The following is a 17998-nucleotide window of genomic DNA, read 5'->3' as shown; positions in this document are numbered from 1 at the left end:
TGTCCTGCTACTTTACTGAATTCCTGTATGAGTTCCAGCATTTTTGGGGTAGAGTCTTTTGGGTTTTCCACATACAGTATCATATGATCGGCAAAGAGTGAGAGTTTGACTTCCTCTTTGCCGATTTGTATGCCTTTGATTTCTTTTTGTTGTCTGATTGCTGTGGCTAGGACTTCTAATACTATGTTGAATAGCAGTGGTGAGAGTGGACATACCTGCCGCTTTCCTGACCTTAGGGGAAGAGCTCTCAGCTTTTCCCCATTGAGAATGATATTCGTTGTAGGTTTTTCATAGATGGCTTTTATGATATTGAGGTATGTACCCTCTATCCCTATACTCTGAAGAGTTTTGATCAAGAAAGAATGCCATACTTTGTCAAATGCTTTTTCTGCATCTATTGAGAGGATCATATGATTCTTGATCTTTCTTTTGTTAATGTATTGTATCACATTGATTGATTTGTGGATGTTGAACCATCCTTGCAGCCCAGGGATAAATCCCACTTGGTCGTGGTGAATAATCCTTTTAATGTACTGTTGGATCCTATTGGCTAGTATTTTGGTGAGAATTTTTGCATCCATGTTCATCAAGGATATTGGTCTGTAATTCTCCTTTTTGATAGGGTCTTTGTCTGGTTTTGGGATCAAGGTAATGCTGGCCTCATAAAATGAGTTTGGAAGTTTTCCTTCCATTTCTACTTTTTGGAACAGTTTCAGGAGAATAGGTATTAATTCTTCTTTAAATGTCTGATAGAATTTCCCTGGGAAGCCATCTGGCCCTGGGCTTTTGTTTTTTGGGAGATTTTTGATGACTGCTTCAATTTCCTTAGTGGCTATAGGTCTGTTTAGGTTTTCAATTTCTTCCTGGTCAATTTTGGTAGTTGATACATCTCTAGGAATGCACCCATTTCTTCCAGGTTATCTATTTTGTTGGCATAGAGTTGCTCATAATATGTTCTTATAATTGTTTGTATTTCTTTGGAGTTGGTTGTGATCTCTCCTCTTTCATTCATGATTTTGTGGATTTGGGTCATTTCTCTTTTCTTTTTGATCAGTCTGGCCAGGGGTTTACCAATCTTGTTAATTCTTTCAAAGAACCAGCTCCTAGTTTCGTTGATCTGTTCTACTGTTCTTTTGGTTTCTAGTTCATTGATTTCTGCTCTGAGCTTTCTTATTTCTCTTCTCCTGCTGGGTTTAGGCTTTATTTGCTGTTCTTTCTCCAGCTCCTTTAGGTGTAGGGTTAGGTTGTGTATTTGAGACCTTTCTTGTTTCTTGAGAAAGGCTTGTATTGCTATATACTTTCCTCTCAGGACTGCCTTTGCTGTATCCCAAAGATTTGAACATTTGTGTTTTCATTTTCATTGGTTTCCATGAATTTTTTTAATTCTTCTTTAATTTCCTGGTTGACCCATTCATTCTTTAGTAGGATGCTCTTCAGCCTCCATGTATTTGAGTTCTTTCCGACTTTCCTCTTGTGATTGAGTTCTAGTTTCAAAGCATTGATGTGTGAAAATATGCAGGGAATAATCCCAATGTTTTGGTATTAGTTGAGACCTGATTTATGACCTAGGATGTGATCAATTCTGGAGAATGTTCCATGGGCACTAGAGAAGAATGTGTATTCCATTGCTCTGGAATGGAATGTTCTGAATATATCTGTGAAGTCCATTTGGTCCAGTGTTTCATTTAAAGTCTTTATTTCCTTGTTGACCTTTTGCTTAGATGATCTGTCCATTTCAGTGAGGGGGGTGTTAAAGTCCCCCACTATTATTGTATTGTTGTCAATGTGTTTCTTCGCTTTTGTTATTAATTGCCTTATATAATTGTCTGCTCCCATGTTAGGGGCATAGATATTTACAATTGTTAGATCTTGTTGTTGGATAGACCCTTTAAGTAGGATATAGTGTCCTTCTTCATCTCTTATTACAGTCTTTGTTTTAAAATCTAATTTGTCTGATATAAGGATTGCCACCCCAGCTTTCTTTTGGTGTCCATTAGCATAGTAAATGGTTTTCCACCCCCTCACTTTCAATGTGGGGATGTCTTTGGGTCTAAAATGAGTCTCTTGCAGACAGCATATTGGTGGGTCTTGTTTTTTAATCCAATCTGATAGCCTGTGTCTTTTGATTGGGGCATTTAGCCCATTTACATTCAGGGTAACTATTGAAAGGTATGAATTTAGTGCCATCGTATTGCCTGTAAGGTGACTGTTACTGTATATTGTCTGTGTTCCTTTCTGATCTATGATGTTTTTAGGCTCCCTCTTTGCCTAGAGGACCCCTTTCAATATTTCTTGGAGGGCTGGTTTCGTGTTTGCAAATTCCTTTAGTTTTTGTTTGTCCTGGAAGCTTTTGATCTCTCCTTCTATTTTCAATGACAGCCTAGCTGGATATAGTATTCTTGGCTGCATATTTTTCTCATTTAGTGCTCTGAAGATATCTTGCCAGTCCTTTCTGGCCTGCCAGATGTCTGTGGATAGGTCTGTTGCCAATCTAATATTTCTACCATTGTAGGTTACATATCTCTTCTCCCGAGCTGCTTTCAGGATTTTCTCTTTGTCTCTGAGACTCGTAAGTTTTACTATTAGATGTCGGGGTGTTGACCTATTTTAATTGATTTTGAGAGGGGTTCTCTGTGCCTCCTGGATTTTGATGCCTGTTTCCTTCCTCACATTAGGGAAGTTCTCCGCTATTATTTGCTCCAATATACCTTCTGCCCCTCTTTCTCTTTCTTCTTCTTCTGGGATCCCAATTATTCTAATGTTGTTTCATATTATCGTATCACTTATCTCTCAAATTCTGCCCTCGTGATCCTGTAGTTGTTTCTCTCTCTTTTTCTCAGCCTCTTTATTTTCCATCATTTGGTCTTCTATATCACTGATTCTCTCTTCTGCCTCATTTATCCTAGCAGTTAGTGCCCCCATTTTTGATTGTACCTCATCAATAGCCTTTTTGATTTCGACTTGGTTAGATTTTAGTTCTTTTATTTCTCCAGGGAGGGTTTCTCTAATAACTTCCACGCTTTTTTCAAGCCCAGCTAGTATCTTTAAAGTCATGATTCTGAACTCTAGGTCCGACATCGTACTAATGTCCATATTGAGTAGGTCCCTGGCTGATGGTACTACCTCTTGTTCTTTTTGCTGAGGTGATTTTTTTTTTTCTTCTTGTCATTTTGTCCAGAGGAGAATAGATGAATGAGAGAACAAAATGCTATCAGGTTAACAATGTCCCCAGCAAATATACTGTATACAAATCGGAAAAGACCTGAAACCAGGGGAAAAGAAAGGTAAAGAAAGAAAAAAGAAAGAGGAAGAAAAAGGTAAAAACAAAAACAGAACACTACAAAAAAAGCAGAATATGATCCAATGTGATCAGGCTGGTGCATAGATCAGTGCCACACACTAGAATTTGGGCGTATTTTGGTCTGTTAGAAAAAAGTGCCTCCTAAAATTTTAAAGGAAGAAAGACATATATGTACAAAATAATGGTTGATACAATGAAGGGATGGAAGATGACTGTAAAGATGAAAATTATAAAGATTTTATGAAAGGAATTGATAAGGTAAGAAGTTGTTTGAAAAAAGAAAGAAGATTAAAAAAAAAATAAGAAAAAAGGGAGAGAATGTGATCAGGCAGGAGACTAGAACCAAGCCATACACTAGTGATTTAGGGTATATTTTTGATCTGTTAGAAGAAACTGTATCTCAAAATTTTAAAGAGAGAACAACTTATATATATATGCCAAAAATAAGGGTAACTACTATGAAGGGATAAAATATGACTCTAAAAATGAAAAATAAAAAATGTTTTTTTTAAAAAAGGGATTGATAAGATGTTGGTTGAAAAAGGGAAAAAGAAAAATTAAAAAAAAAAAACAGTTAAAAAAATTAACTTTGATGAACTAATGAATCATGGTAAAAAAAAAAAGCCATGAATTCTCTGTGCAGTATTCCCCTAGCGCTGGAGTTCTCCTGTTCTCCTTGATCGGTAAACTTGGTCTTGGCTTGCTGGCTGTTCGTGCTGATCTTCTGGGGGTGGGGCCTGTTGCCGTGGTTTCCAAATATCTTTGCGGAGGCTGAATTGCCTGCCCTTGTCAGTCTGGGCTAAGCAAGCTGCTCGGGTTTGCTCTCAGGAGCTTTTGTTCCCTGCAAGCTCTCAGTACAGCTTTGGAGGACTAGGGCGAAAATGGTGGCCTCCCAATCTCCACCCGGAGGAGCTGAGAACTCGGGGCCCCGCTCCTCAGTGCACCCCCAGAGAAAAGCAGTCACTCCCGCCTCCCTGGTCTCTGGCCGCACTCCGTGCTCACCAGGCCTGTGACTGAGCGTTTGTATCTCTGGCACCCGACCCCATGTGGAGTCTCTAAACCCAGCAGATCTCTGTGGTGCGCTCCCGCGGGGAGGAAGGGGAGTCTCCCCGGCTCTGCCGCTTGTTGGGTCCCTGCTGGAGGAGCAGTGGCCTGACTGGGCCGCGGATCACAGTTTATGGCAACCCCGAGCTGAGAGCCCGTGCCTTGGCTCCGTCTCTGCAGCCGGCTGCCCCGCTCCAATACCTGGGAGCTCTGCCGCACTCAGGCACCCCCGGTCTTTCTGTGACCCCTGAGGGTCCTGAGACCACACTGTCCCGGGAGGATTCCACCCCCTGCTTAGCCACTGCAGCAACGTCCCTCAGCAGAGCCAACTTCTAAAAGGTCCGATTTTGTGCTCCGCGGCTCTATCACTTGCCAGAAGCGGCCAACGGAGGCCCCCTCCCCCACCGTCTATCCTCCTGAATATCACCTCGGATTCACTTCTCTGCACGTCCTACCTTCCAGTAAGTGGTCGCTTCTCTGTTCAGAGAATTGTTGTTACTCTCCTCTTCAATCTCCTGTTGAGTTCGTAGGTGTTCAGAATGGTTTGATCCCTATTCAGCTGAATTCCTGAGACCAGACAAAATCTAGGTCTCCTACTCCTCTGCCATCTTGCTCCTGGAGTTGATATATCTTTATTCTTTCTTTTTCTTTCTTTCTTTCTTTCTTTCTTTCTTTCTTTCTTTCTTTCTTTCTTTCTTTCTTTCTTTCTTTCTTCCTCTTTCTTTCTTTCTTTCTTTCTTTCCTTCCTTCCTTCCTTCCTTCCTTCCTTCCTTCCTTCCTTCCTTCCTTCCTTCCTTCCTTCCTTCCTTTTCTTTCTTTCTTTCTTTCTTTCTTTCTTTCTTTCTTTCTTTCTTTCTTTCTTTCTTTCTTTCTTCTTTCTTTTTCTTTCTTTCTTTCTTGTTTCTTTCTTTCTTTCTTCTTTGAGTTCATATTCTTTTAATACTCTACTCGTTTGACTTGGAGGAATCCACTCTTTGAAAAATTCCCTCCAATTTCCATTTTTTCTCATTTACTTTTGTTGATTCCTTTATAACACAGTATCAAACAGTGGTATTTCCTAGATCCTTAATCATCTACTCTTCTTTCTGTAAATCCACTCTTGTGTCATGGCATAAAATGTACCTCATCAACTGGCCCCCACATATCTCTCTAGTCTCTCTCTTCCCAGTTTGCCATGTAGGCTGTGTTCTGTTCTCAACAACCATCATGTTACTTTCAGACCTATTCTCTTCCTCTTTCAAGAAAGGCCTTTAGCCATTTCCCATCTGTACAAATACTACACATTTTTTTCAAAATACTATGAAACTATCACTTCATCTATAAAGTTTTTCTCTCTCCAACAAGGAATCATAAATTGATCTCTATTGAAATAGCTTCCCACAACACTTTAGTCATATTTCTTTGTTTGTTTGTTTCAAATTTTTTATTTAATTTCCAGTTAGTTAACGTATAGCATAATATTAGCTTCAGGAGTAGAATTCAGTGATTCATCACTTACATAAACACCCAGTGCTCATCAGAACCAGTGCCCTCATTAACACACATCACCCACTTAACTATTACAACAATTGTCAAATGAAATTTTAAGGTTTTAAAATCCATTCATCTACCAAAATAAATTTTAAATTCTTCAAAGTAAAAACCACGTTGGAGTTAGTACAGCATAAAGGAAGTAGGACAGAATAAGAGTTATAACCGGGGCCTGAACTTTAGAATCAAACAAGTGTCATCGGAATCTCAGGTATCCATCGCTTCCCAGTATGTAACCTCAGTGTTATCTGTGAAATGGGGATAACAATTACATGATGATGATGATGATGATAATCATCAGCATAATATTATAACCTTACATAAAATATGTAAAGTGCTTTGCAGAAAGTCTTTGCTAAGTCAGTTTTAGCTCTTATTAACTATCCTTCCTAATTTACACAGGCTCTCATTCATCTTAGATTATCAACAAACATTTGGTGAATGAATTAATGAATGAATGAAAGCAGAATATCATTATCTCTTCTATGCTTCTTTTATAGCTTAAGTTATTTGAGGGATCCAGTAAGCATTACTGCTACCATCAGAATAAACTTTAGATTGTAAAAAACAAAGGCACAAAATTTCCATAAAACCAAATGCACATAGAGATAGAGACAAACATACACAAAAGTGAAATATTTTTGTTCTAAACCTTTCCAATTAATGTATTTTTCCTCGATGAGTTAATGAAATAGGCTGATTATCACTTTTAAAGGCTAGGTGCCTCTGACGGTACTTGCTAAGAGTAAAAAGTGGAAGAGAACATTATTGTGGGCTGCTATGCCCATGAGAGATACCTATTCTGGGGACCCAGGGGCATTCTCTGGGCAGGCATGTTCCTAGACTTATTTATGGGGAGGAAGGAAGGTGGGTCTGAAATGTTATATGTATGTTGCCTGGACATAATGAAGAGGAACAAGATTTAAGAAGACTGGGCCCCAGAGTAGGCATTACTGGTGTCCTAAACATGAAGTAACATGAGTAACTTGATCAATGTTTGGCCAAGCTTCACTCTGGACTTATTAACTCTGAAATATCCATGAATCTCTTGCCCTTGCTCTTCTTCCCTCCAGTTGTACTGCGCAGGTTCGAGCACTCATCCCTTTTCTCCTGAAGTGGTGCCAAACTTTCTCATGTGGGGTCCCTGTAGCTGATCTCCAGGGCTCTCCCCCACACGCCAATGAGCATCACCTTGCAAAAGCCAACTCCTTCAGCTCAAGCATCTGCCTCAAATTTCTGGCTATTCGTTCCTTTTGGGATCCTATGCAATCCTCCAACTTTGGCCTAAATAGGATTCTAATTTACCTTTTCAGTTTTATGTCTTCACACCCCTCCCCCTCCCAACTACAGTCACCCTTCATTCTAGCTATATGCATCCACTCACAGTTCCCCAAACAGGCCATTAAGTCTCACATCCATGTCTTCGCTTATGTTACTTTCTTTTCAGAATGCTCTTCCCAACCTCCCTGAACTTCATGAACTACACAAACCATGAAAAATTGTCTTTTCTATAAAGCTTCCATTTCCATTCTGAACAAATCACTTGCCCTGTTAAGACTCCACTGCCCCCTCTTTTTTCCTGTGTTCACACCTACATCATTATAGGTTAATTAGTTGTTTATGAATTTTTCACCCCATTAATTAATGAGCTCCTTGATGTTGGGGGTTAAATTTCATCCATTTTTACTTGTCTAGGACATACTTTGTCTAGGACAAAGCATACTTTCAGGGTCTATTAATATTTGCTGAATGGCTGTAGGAATTTAGGGTAGAGCCAGGTTCAAGTAGAACTGAAGAGTCTCCTCTGTCTTCACTTGCACAAGGTACAACCTTGTGATTCAGTTCATACTCAAACCTGAGTATGAACTGAATCAATGCCTTAACAGATCAGTTTATATACATTTGTAGACTAATATTTAAAGTGGTATTTTTGGATGTAGTTTATATAGGAATGTTGGTTTGACATATTCAAATATATTCCAGGAAGAAAAATAAAGAATACCATTTTTTTTTCTATGTGATTACTTTAATCACTTCCCATATTATTTTGGACTATTATCTAAAGAATGACATTTTCTTGAATAACAATAAAGATCATTTGTGAACAAAACTGTAGAGTTTTGATAATGAGACATCTGAATTTCAATACAATTGTGCTTAAAGACAATTCATAAGTACACTGTGACACCACCCTGGGACTGTTATCAGGTGCCAATCATGGCCTCTGTTTATGACATTGGGTATTATGGGGGATGTCAAATATGATCCATCTCTAAAGCTCAAATGGGAAAGTGCAAAAATTACTTCCATTGTGGTGGGTAGTTTCCCCAAAGGTGTTCCCTGAAATTTCTCAGAAGAAGTGAGTTTATTTGTTATGGACAAATTGAATCAGGAAAGAAAGATTTAAACTATTAGGAAACCAAATTTTTACCATGTACCTATTTCATCTGTAAAGAAATCTTTCTGGTTAAAGTAAGAGTGTTCTCAGTAAAAATTTGGGAAACATAATAATGTATTATTTCATCAGCACTTGAAATGAAAAGTCAGTTACTAAATAAAAGCCACTATTTCAAATATATATTATAAACTATAGCAATAGCCTAAAAACACCTGCTTCTGTACTTCTTTAATTAAAAGCCACTATTCTAGCAAATGTATTTTTATTAGACGGTTCCATGAGCTTTTTCATTCCCTCCATTATATTTCTAGACACTCTAGCTGACTGTGGTGCATACATTTGTCAGTGAGCGAAGCAAAGGTTAAGTGTGTGTGACAGAGATGAGCCCCGAGATTAAGTATACACTGTGAAATGCATGTGGATGTTCATGATTTAAACCAATGAACTGTGGCCTGAAATGATGTCACACGAAGCGCAGTGGTAAGTGGAAGGTTAAACCTACTTGCATCTTGGCTCATTAAACGCAGTTAAAGTGCAAATCCCCTCATTCTGACAGTAGTGATCACAAGGGTTCTCTTTCTGGTCACAGCGCTGACTTTTAAACCCCACAGAGCATCTGCAGAATTTCAGTAAAATACAGCTAAATAAAGTGTCTGACTTTTTTTTTCTAAATATGTTTCAAATTTATTTCATACAGAGATAGTAACATATGACTATAACTTCATCAGGTATGCTCATTTCTCGCTCATTCACACTCATCACATGCTACTCTGACAAGAGGGGGACAGAACGTGGAAGTGGATCATATGTGGATGTCATCCTTCTAGTCAAGTAGTGATAAAAGAAAAATCAAAATAGAAACCACGTAAGTGGAATGGTTTTATTTCAGGTTGTCCATTCTGGACAGAGGGGAAAATATTAAATTCTAGATTTTCTCATGAGCAGAGAATCTCCAGTACTTTCCAAATGTTTAGAAACCCAGATTCAAGTTAATGAATTCCAAAGAAGATGAGGGCTTAATAGGCTTACATAATACCACACTCTAAACCTGATACAGACATCAAATAGCATTATACATTTGAAAAGATCCCACAAGGTCTTTTGAAAGGAATGGCTGTAAGTACCAAGTGTTCGTAAATACAATTATGCCTGGGTTTCCCATACCTGAATAAGGTCAATGAAATTAGAATAATTCTCCCTGGCATTCCCAAGTTCAAAGATCTATGAATGTCTTTAATGGGTATGATGCTAATAATTAAATGAGCTCTTTCTTATGAAATCACTAGCACATTGATGAGGGAGGAGATTCTGTAGCATCTGAGCCACTGAGGGACAATACTTGATCAGAGATGTCCATGAAACATTCATTTAAAATGTATTACCCCCCCCGAGATAAAATGTATTACCCCAAGAAAGGAGAACAATGGAGGAGGGATTCCATGTCCATACAGAGTCATGGCACAAAATGCCCACAGCATTGTACAATACTCACAGACACACAGGTACATTTGTCTCAGGGTCCAGTTGGCACGTGCCACCATTGTAGCAGTAGCCATCACATAACTGACAGCTAGAAGCAATCTTTCCATTAGTGCAGCTGCAGCAACAAAGAAGAAAGAAAGCTCATTGTCACTGGCATCATTATTGTTGCAGTGGACATAAACTCTCTGCAGATGAGAATATTCATCATAGAGGAGTAATGAGTGTCTGGCTAAAAGTAAGTTTTCAGAAAGACAGACTTCCTGGAGGCAAAAAAAAATTTTTTTTAACAAAATGATGACAGACAAATGTTTTCTTTTGGTAGTTTTCAAATTTTCAACCTATTTGCTTAATATAAAATTTTAATATAGCTATATATATATATATATGTGAAAAAATATGCTCTAATGTCTATCACTTACACTGCAGGGAAACATTAGCATCAGGATCTTATTCCCTTTTCATACAACCAGGACTTGGTGACATCAGTGTGAATTATAAACCACATGGTCAAATATTCTGGAAGAAAATGCTTCAGCTCTTTCTTGTAAACTGGAAAATCTGGTCCAAAAAAACTGTTACGAGTTTTAGATTCCAGGTTTTGTAAGAAAGTATAGGATTATCTGGTAGTCATTTTATCTCACTGCTTCTCTTTGATTATGTACTGTAATTAATGTCTTTTTTTTTTACTCTAACACATAAAAAATTCATGGGAAGTTCATTGCAAAAATAAACAGTAGTGTTATAGGAAAAATATGTAGTCTGGCAACAAGGTAATGAGGTAGGCTTTCTTATGGAAAACTTATGGAAACAATTCTAATTTATAGCACATTGCATGTCTGAGATAAGAAAAACACTATGGCTACTGCTGCATGGAAAAAAACAAGCATAACAATAATAGGAAAATACAGCAATTTCTTATTTGCTGTGCTATATTTTGATATAAATAAATACTCTTAGATTGGACATTGAAAATTGTTGGGGGAACAGACAAAAGTGCATCGACATTCTAAATTATCAAGAGATCTGTATGAGAAGTAGGTTGACAGAATAATACAAGCTTTGGCCCAAATCAGAATTACAACAGATCATGCCACTATTCTGATTATGAGGTCATGTTGGCACTAGGTGTTATGAAGCAATCAGTGGTGTCACAAGCTTGACACATAAATCAGGTTGCAATATCACTGATCACTTTGATCCTCTCCATGATGGATACCTATTGTGTTACATCCATCAAAGGGTAATTCCCAATGATCGGTTAGATCGGTAATTCCCAATGATCCTGAAATGATCAGTAGGCGATCCTGATTAATTTATTCTGTGAATATTTATTTCAGCTCCTGTAGGTGGTAAGCCTGCTGGAAATACACCAAAAAGCTTATCATTTTTCCAGGTGTTTAATTTAAAGATATTTTTTAAAAGCCTGGATATTAAAATCACATTTCTTTTCAAGATGAACAGAAGTAATGAGTCAACTATGTACTGGCTGGAGATATATGAATGTAGAACCAACATGGAAAAGGAAGTAGTAGTTCAAATTTCCAAGATTTAACAGAGAATGCCTTAAATCTAAAGGTATCTGAATATGGATGCAAAGTGAGACAAATATACATTTAGCAGTATTGGTGTCTGATCTGTTAAATGCATCCGGGAGACTTTTCCTTGCCCTCCATCCCAGCCTCCTTGAAAATCAAAGAGCAGCAAGTTATGGTTTCTTGTTCTATCAAAAAGACAACGTCAAAGAGAAAAAATATCTCATTATACATTAAAGTATTTCCTACAAAATACACCAAATATCAGCTTCTAAAAGAGAAAAAAAAAATTCTAAGTATTGATTGCCTTTAACACTTGCTTTCAAGAGTTATAAAAGATGTTGCCTCTTTCTCCTTCTAAAGGTTTTGTTTGAATCCTAAATTGAAGACAGACATTTGTATATATTTCAAATGTGAAATACAAATTACTCAAATCATTATGATGCATCAAAGAGTTCAGCTCATATTTTAATGCTGGTTTTCATCATAATTTCATTTCTTAGAGGCATATCTCACACACACACACACACACACACACATTTTGTGATATATCACTTTCCACAAGTTAATTACCAGTTGTCCTGTTCGCACAAAGAAATCCTATAACAACTGACATTGCAAAGGTATTACTTAGGCTATTCCAAATTATGATCAAGTCACTCTTCATCAGTATTTACTCAGATTTCCACAAAAGAGAAAAATATACAATTAGCTCCATTTTTAAAGATTAAATTTATTATACTTGACAGAGTATCTATTCTAGTTGACAGCTCACAGACTATGCATTAGAAACACACCTGACTATTTGAAATCACACATATACGTGAAGGCTTGAATTTTTCTATTTATGTAAAAGATTTACTGTAACTCAGTTGTGGTTGTTTTACTACCAGTTATTTACCTGTGAGACAGAAATTCTACTATCACTTAAACATCATTTAATGCTAAGATGAAAAGTACCATAGACATGAAGACAAACTTGTCTAATAAGTTTCAGAATACCCAGAGTCTTGTTTGTATTGTCATGCTCATATGTTATATAGTCTATTTGATCAAGGATTATACTATTTTTAAGCTTCCACTATCTACTCCTTTGTTAGCAACTGTTATTTATCTGACATATTCTTTTTCAAAAAGGATCTTTTAAGAGTCAAGAACTACAATGTTGGATCTTCGTAGCCAACTAGGGTTATGAGGTTCTGGTGTTTCTAGGATGATGAAGCCAGTTTTCTCTGTAGCAGGCAGTACTAAGAGCCCAAAGAGTCTCACCCTTCTTTTTTCATCTGGAACTTCCCCTTATAATGAAAACACGGTGTGTGTCTCTGCATGAGCTTTTCCAAGGTAAACTGGGAAGGAAATTGCAGCTTATAGCCTGTCTTAGATGATAGTCTATTATTTCCTGTGTGAATGGAATGGAGTCATAAGCAAGACACTACAGTGCATTTCTGATATGGTGCACTGGACAGAGAGAAAAATATATGTTCACTCATGGAAACAAAGTTCTGTCTTGCTCAAGTTTCATCACAAAGAACTGATGAGCTTAATGAGCAAACATGATTTTGGTCGTTTACATGAAAATGCATTTGCTTTTATATACTTATCAAAGGCACATATTTATAATTAGTTGTATTTTCAATTATTTTACTTAAAAAATAATGTACTTTCAAGTGACCCAATTTGAGGGTTTGAGTATCTGTCATTCATAATGACAACACAAATCATACTCAGAGTAAATTCTAAAATGAGAGTAAATAAAAAAGAAAAAAATGTTGATGCTGTCTGTAATAAAATTTTATTGGGCCCTCTTTGGGAGAGAACATAACTCAGGGCTGGTACCCCCACAGAGCTGTCTCAGTAGAAGCTGTGGCATGAGCCCTTGACAGCATGCTTTTCTACCTCATATTCTCATTTATGATACTCCTAAACAAGGAGTCCAGTGCTTTATAAGCCCTTCTTTTAAAAGGTTGTTAAAAGAAGTTCAGAGTGAGGACTGAACTTTAACCTCAGTGGCAGAAACCTGTTTAAGGACAGAAACCAAACGGCATTATCCTTTAGCTGCGATGCTCTATTTTCCAGTCACTTGATCTTAAAGCCAAAGGGCCAAAGGCAACGTAACCAAAGTCTAACTTGGACGTTTTTATTTTAGTTGCCTCCTAGGACACATGATTCCTTCTCCTCATTTTGGACCATTGTGCTTAAAATCAGATAAAAATCCAAAGATTAAAATATATTTACATTAGACAGGTCTTTTGCTCCTCCCCTACAGGCTAATTTTGTAACAACAGAAAAGTAAACACTCGCTGTCAATGATAACGATGAAACATTTAAAAGCCTGAGCTATTCAAATTTAGGGATATTACAAATAGCTTTTTTAAGGTATGTTGCATTTCACTATTTCATGCTTACTATTAGGAATATTCTACATAGGGAATGATCTGACCATATCATTACATGATTATATGATAAATTTTCATGTTCCCCAATTGCACATAATAGGTGTTGAATAAGTTCATTTAACTGAAATGAACTGAATTTTATCTACAACCAAAAAGAGAAAAGCAAACAAACAAACAAGGATGCACTGGTCACTATATAGAATCTTAGGATAAAAATAATTTACATTATCTTCACATTTATTGTTGAACTGCTAGATCCTTTTGGGCTCGAATGCTTTTATAAATTAAGCTGGGTGTCCACTTACTTGCAAAATATATCTTCACTGTCTTTATTTATAATGCAGTGCCCCCCATGGCACCTTATACATTTGTCAACCTCACATTTTGGACCTTCATAGCGTGTTGGACAGACACATTCAACACTTCCGTCATCCCCAATGGTACAGGATTCAGAATTCACACAGTAGTGGTGACACACATCTAGGAAGAACGCACAACAGAGAAAAAGAAATCATACTGCAAGATGTCTTTCTTCAGTCACAATACATGTTACCATTTCATTTAATATTTAAAAATGGTGAATCGTTAAGCAAATATAAAAATAAGTAAATTAATTAAAGCATCTAAACATTTAAAAAGAGCCAATCGATAAGTGGATTAATTTACAAAATCAGTTTGTAATTACATGTAACTAGAATTCTTTAATAATGCTATTGATTCCTTTTTTTGCCAGTCAGGCATCATTTCATATGCTAAAAAAGATAAGTTATATTGATATAATGCTAGCTGAGGAAGTCTTTTGGTTCTGAATTTTAAAGTTTAAGTTAACCAGATTCCTTAGTTTCCTTCTCATGGGCAATATTACTATTATTCTGAAATGAGCAGAAATACTCCAGATTTCTTTGGATATCATTTATTGTTTCCTCTCCTTGCACTTTTTTCATCTGGACAACAGGGTAGTATGTGGTGAGTGGAGGACTCCTACCTCTGCATCAGCCCTTTGTGGTGCAAAGAAGCTTTCCTCTACACACAGCAGAACAGGCCCTCTATTTCTGAACACCTGGACAGGTGAGCAAACAAGGAGATGTGCCTCTCGTGGAACACCAAGAGAGAAGTGAACTGGGAAACTGATCCGTCATGGGTGGGAAGTGAACAGAAGTCTAGGCTATTGTTCCCCTCCTAGGTGAGAGCCTAACATCCCAATTAGAGGGAAAACCTCCATGAGGTATGAGTCTTTTGTTTGGAAAGATGTTTCTTATTGACCATTATAAACAATTTTCTCAATTACAAAAGATTTCCTCAAATATTTCTATACCTCTTGAATGGGAATAATAAAACAAAGACCATGTAATAATACAATAACTACACTATAATTAGACATTCTGACTCAGTCTTTTGAAAAGCAGACAAGTATATGTGTATGTTTGTATATCAACATACTATAATTTATCATATTCAAATATTGAAATTCATAATACAATAATCTTAAACAAAAGAACTGATTAGATCAGTCTCAGACTTTGTGCTTAGAAGCTGCAATTTCCTTTTAGCTAACTAATTGTGAAGCAATGTTAAATGAGATTAGCTGAGATAAAAATCTCAATTTATAATCTTTAACCTGCTGTAAGACAGTTATAGCAGGTGAGGAAAATTAAAACATAATTTATAATTCTCATATTTGTATATTTATCTAGCCCTTTATTAAATCAGACAGAAATTAAATTTATTGACAGGCTTGCTTCGTATTTATGGAAATTTATTTCAAGCATTCTTATGCTTGCTCTTGCATTATGCCAAGTACCCTCATTGAGATTCAGTGCTTAAGTCTATTAACATGGTTTTGGCTATATTTAAGAAAAGTAGCACTTTCAAAAGGTGTGAGACTTGAAGTTCTGAAAACTAACGCAGTGTTAGCAGCTATCCATGATGGTGTCTGTTTGCAGTTGCCCCAGGCTTGGTGGTTAGAGAGTACACATTACAGATGCTGTTTTATTTGTGAAGAATGTATGATCACCTGCCTATATGAGCTTCTCTCCTATTCAGTACAGAAATCTCAAGAGAACAACTCTCATTAGTTCAGGTTGTTCAGTACCTTTTACTGAGAAAGTGCTCTTTTCCTATCGCGCCCCCCAACTGCTTTAAATGTCATCCTCTGATCCTGGTCCAGTTGTCTGATGGGGCATAGAAATTGGCTTATGTATCCTTCCAAGATCTTCATAGTAAGTCCTTATCTATAGTGGATAACTCATCAAAATCATGCAGGTGACTTATTTGCAAATGTAAATTCCAGTGCTCATCCCTGTCACCACTGCCCACTCATGCCTAGATTCTAATTCATAAATCCGAAATGGGGCCCAGGTGATTTACATGGGACTGATTGAGGAACCAGAATATGGGAACTGGGGAACATGAGAAATGATGAACTGGAAACACATTTTACTGATTAACAAAGGGACTACATTGTTCAATAGTTGTCAAAGGATTTGATTTAACTAAAATAGCTTCTTTCTTTCTTTCTCTTTCTTTCTTTCTTTCTTTCTTTTTCTCTTTCTTTCTTTCTTTCTTTCTTTCTTTCTTTCTTTTTCTTTCTTTCTTTCTTTCTTTCTTTCTTTCTTTCTTTCTTTCTTTCCTTTCTTTCTAACTTTCTTTTTTTTTTCTTTCTTTCTTTCTTTCTTTCTTTCTTTCTTTCTTTCTTTCTTTCTTTCTTTCTTCTCTCTTCTTTCCTCTCTCTCTCTCTCTTTCTTTCTTTTTTGAGAAAGAAAGTGCATGTGAGCAGGGGTGGGCGAGGCAGAGGGAGAGGGACAGAATCTTAAGTAGGCTCCATGTCCACTGCAGAGCCAGATGCAGGGCTCAATCTCATGACCCTGAGATCATGACCCTGAGATCATGACCTGAGCCTCAATCAAGAGTTGACACTTAACTAACTGAGCCAGCCAAACACCCCTAAAATAGCTTATTTCTTAACTAACTTTGTAGACCTTAATTAAAATGCAATTTGTAATCCAAAATTTTGGACCATTTTATTTTTATAACCACATCACTGAGAAGACCTGAGAAACTGGAAAAAATTGGGTTAACATTCTGATGGTTGATGATTGCCCTATAACACACTGTAGCAAGGAATAGTTCTCATTTGCCTAAAGTGCTAAAGGGTAAAGTTAAATACTCACCTACAGTTTACTAACTATAAGTAATTTTGGTGCATGAATTAAATCTGCTTTAGGCTACGATTAAAAAGATGTGAGAATATATACAACTTATTGGTGTTCAAAGAAATACAAATTAGGGGTGCCTGGGTGGCTCAGTCGGTTAAGCGTCTGACATTGGCTCAGGTCGCGATCTCTGGGTCCTGGTATTGGGCCCCCCATTGGGCTCTGCACCAATGGGGAATCTGCTTCTCCCTTTCCCTCCACTCATGCTTGATCTCTCTCTCTCTTTTTCAAATAAATGAACAAAATCTTAAAAAATGGAAATGCAAGTTAATACCACAAAGAAATACCATTGCACTTCCACCTAATTGACAGCAAATAACAAAAACTCTCATACACTACTAGTAGAAATACAAATTGGTGCAATTGATTTGGAAAACAATTGACAGTATCTACTCTATTTGGACATACCCACACTTTATGACCTAGCATTTCCACTCTTAAAATATATCCAAGAGGAAAGCATGCATAAGTGTACAAAAATATGTTTGTAATATGCACAGCAACCTGTGCATAGAAATAGCCCCGAAATAAAAATAATCCGATTGTTCATTGCAAGAAGAAAGGATAAACTGTGGTTCATTCACACAAAGTAATATACATACAAATATATGTATATATACACAAACATTGATATCATAAATAAATAAATGAAAGCAGTACAGTTAATAAATAACAACATGGATGAATCTCACAAAAGTAATGAGAAAAAAAAGCTGGACATAAAAATATATATACTATTTTTTTATTTATATAAAGTTCAAAAGGCAAAAGTAATCTAGGGTTTTAGAAGTTAAAACGGACTTATCTTTGGGGAGAAGGGAAGGGATAGTGAGAAAGACCATCAAGGAACATCGGAGGTACCAATAATATTTATTCTTGACCTGGATGTTGGTTTACGCTGCTGTGTACATCTGGTGATAATTTATTGAACTGTAAACTTGTGATTTTAAACTTTCCTATTTATATTATGTTTCAATAAAAAGATTTTTCTAACCTAATGGCAAATAAACTACAATTACAATATTTTAGAAATTCTAGCTAATTTGCTAACTAGGTTAAATAGGTTTTCTCTTTATAAGCACTTCTATTAAAAGGAATTCATG

General features: G+C 36.7%; 1 protein-coding gene across 2 annotated transcripts in view; it reads right to left on the bottom strand.

The window, feature by feature from the left end:
- LRP1B (LDL receptor related protein 1B) overlaps nucleotides 1-17998 on the bottom strand; it is a 1880289-nt gene that overhangs the window by 33217 nt on the left and 1829074 nt on the right. For both annotated transcript variants that reach the window (XM_088022156.1, XM_088022157.1), the window contains 3 exons: nucleotides 13989-14163; nucleotides 9766-9870; nucleotides 8776-8889 (listed from right to left, as the gene is read on the bottom strand). In XM_088022156.1, the coding sequence (XP_087878282.1) occupies nucleotides 8776-8889; nucleotides 9766-9870; nucleotides 13989-14163 (394 nt within the window). The remainder of the gene's footprint in view (nucleotides 1-8775; nucleotides 8890-9765; nucleotides 9871-13988; nucleotides 14164-17998) is intronic.

This window comes from Eumetopias jubatus, unplaced genomic scaffold, assembly GCF_037043125.1.
Source record: "Eumetopias jubatus isolate StellerSeaLion01/CBP00866 unplaced genomic scaffold, mEumJub1_p1.0 scaffold_3, whole genome shotgun sequence".
In the NCBI taxonomy this organism is placed as follows: Eukaryota; Metazoa; Chordata; class Mammalia; order Carnivora; family Otariidae; genus Eumetopias; species Eumetopias jubatus.
Note: the sequence above shows the minus strand (reverse complement) of the source record. Positions and strands in the feature narration are given on the sequence as shown.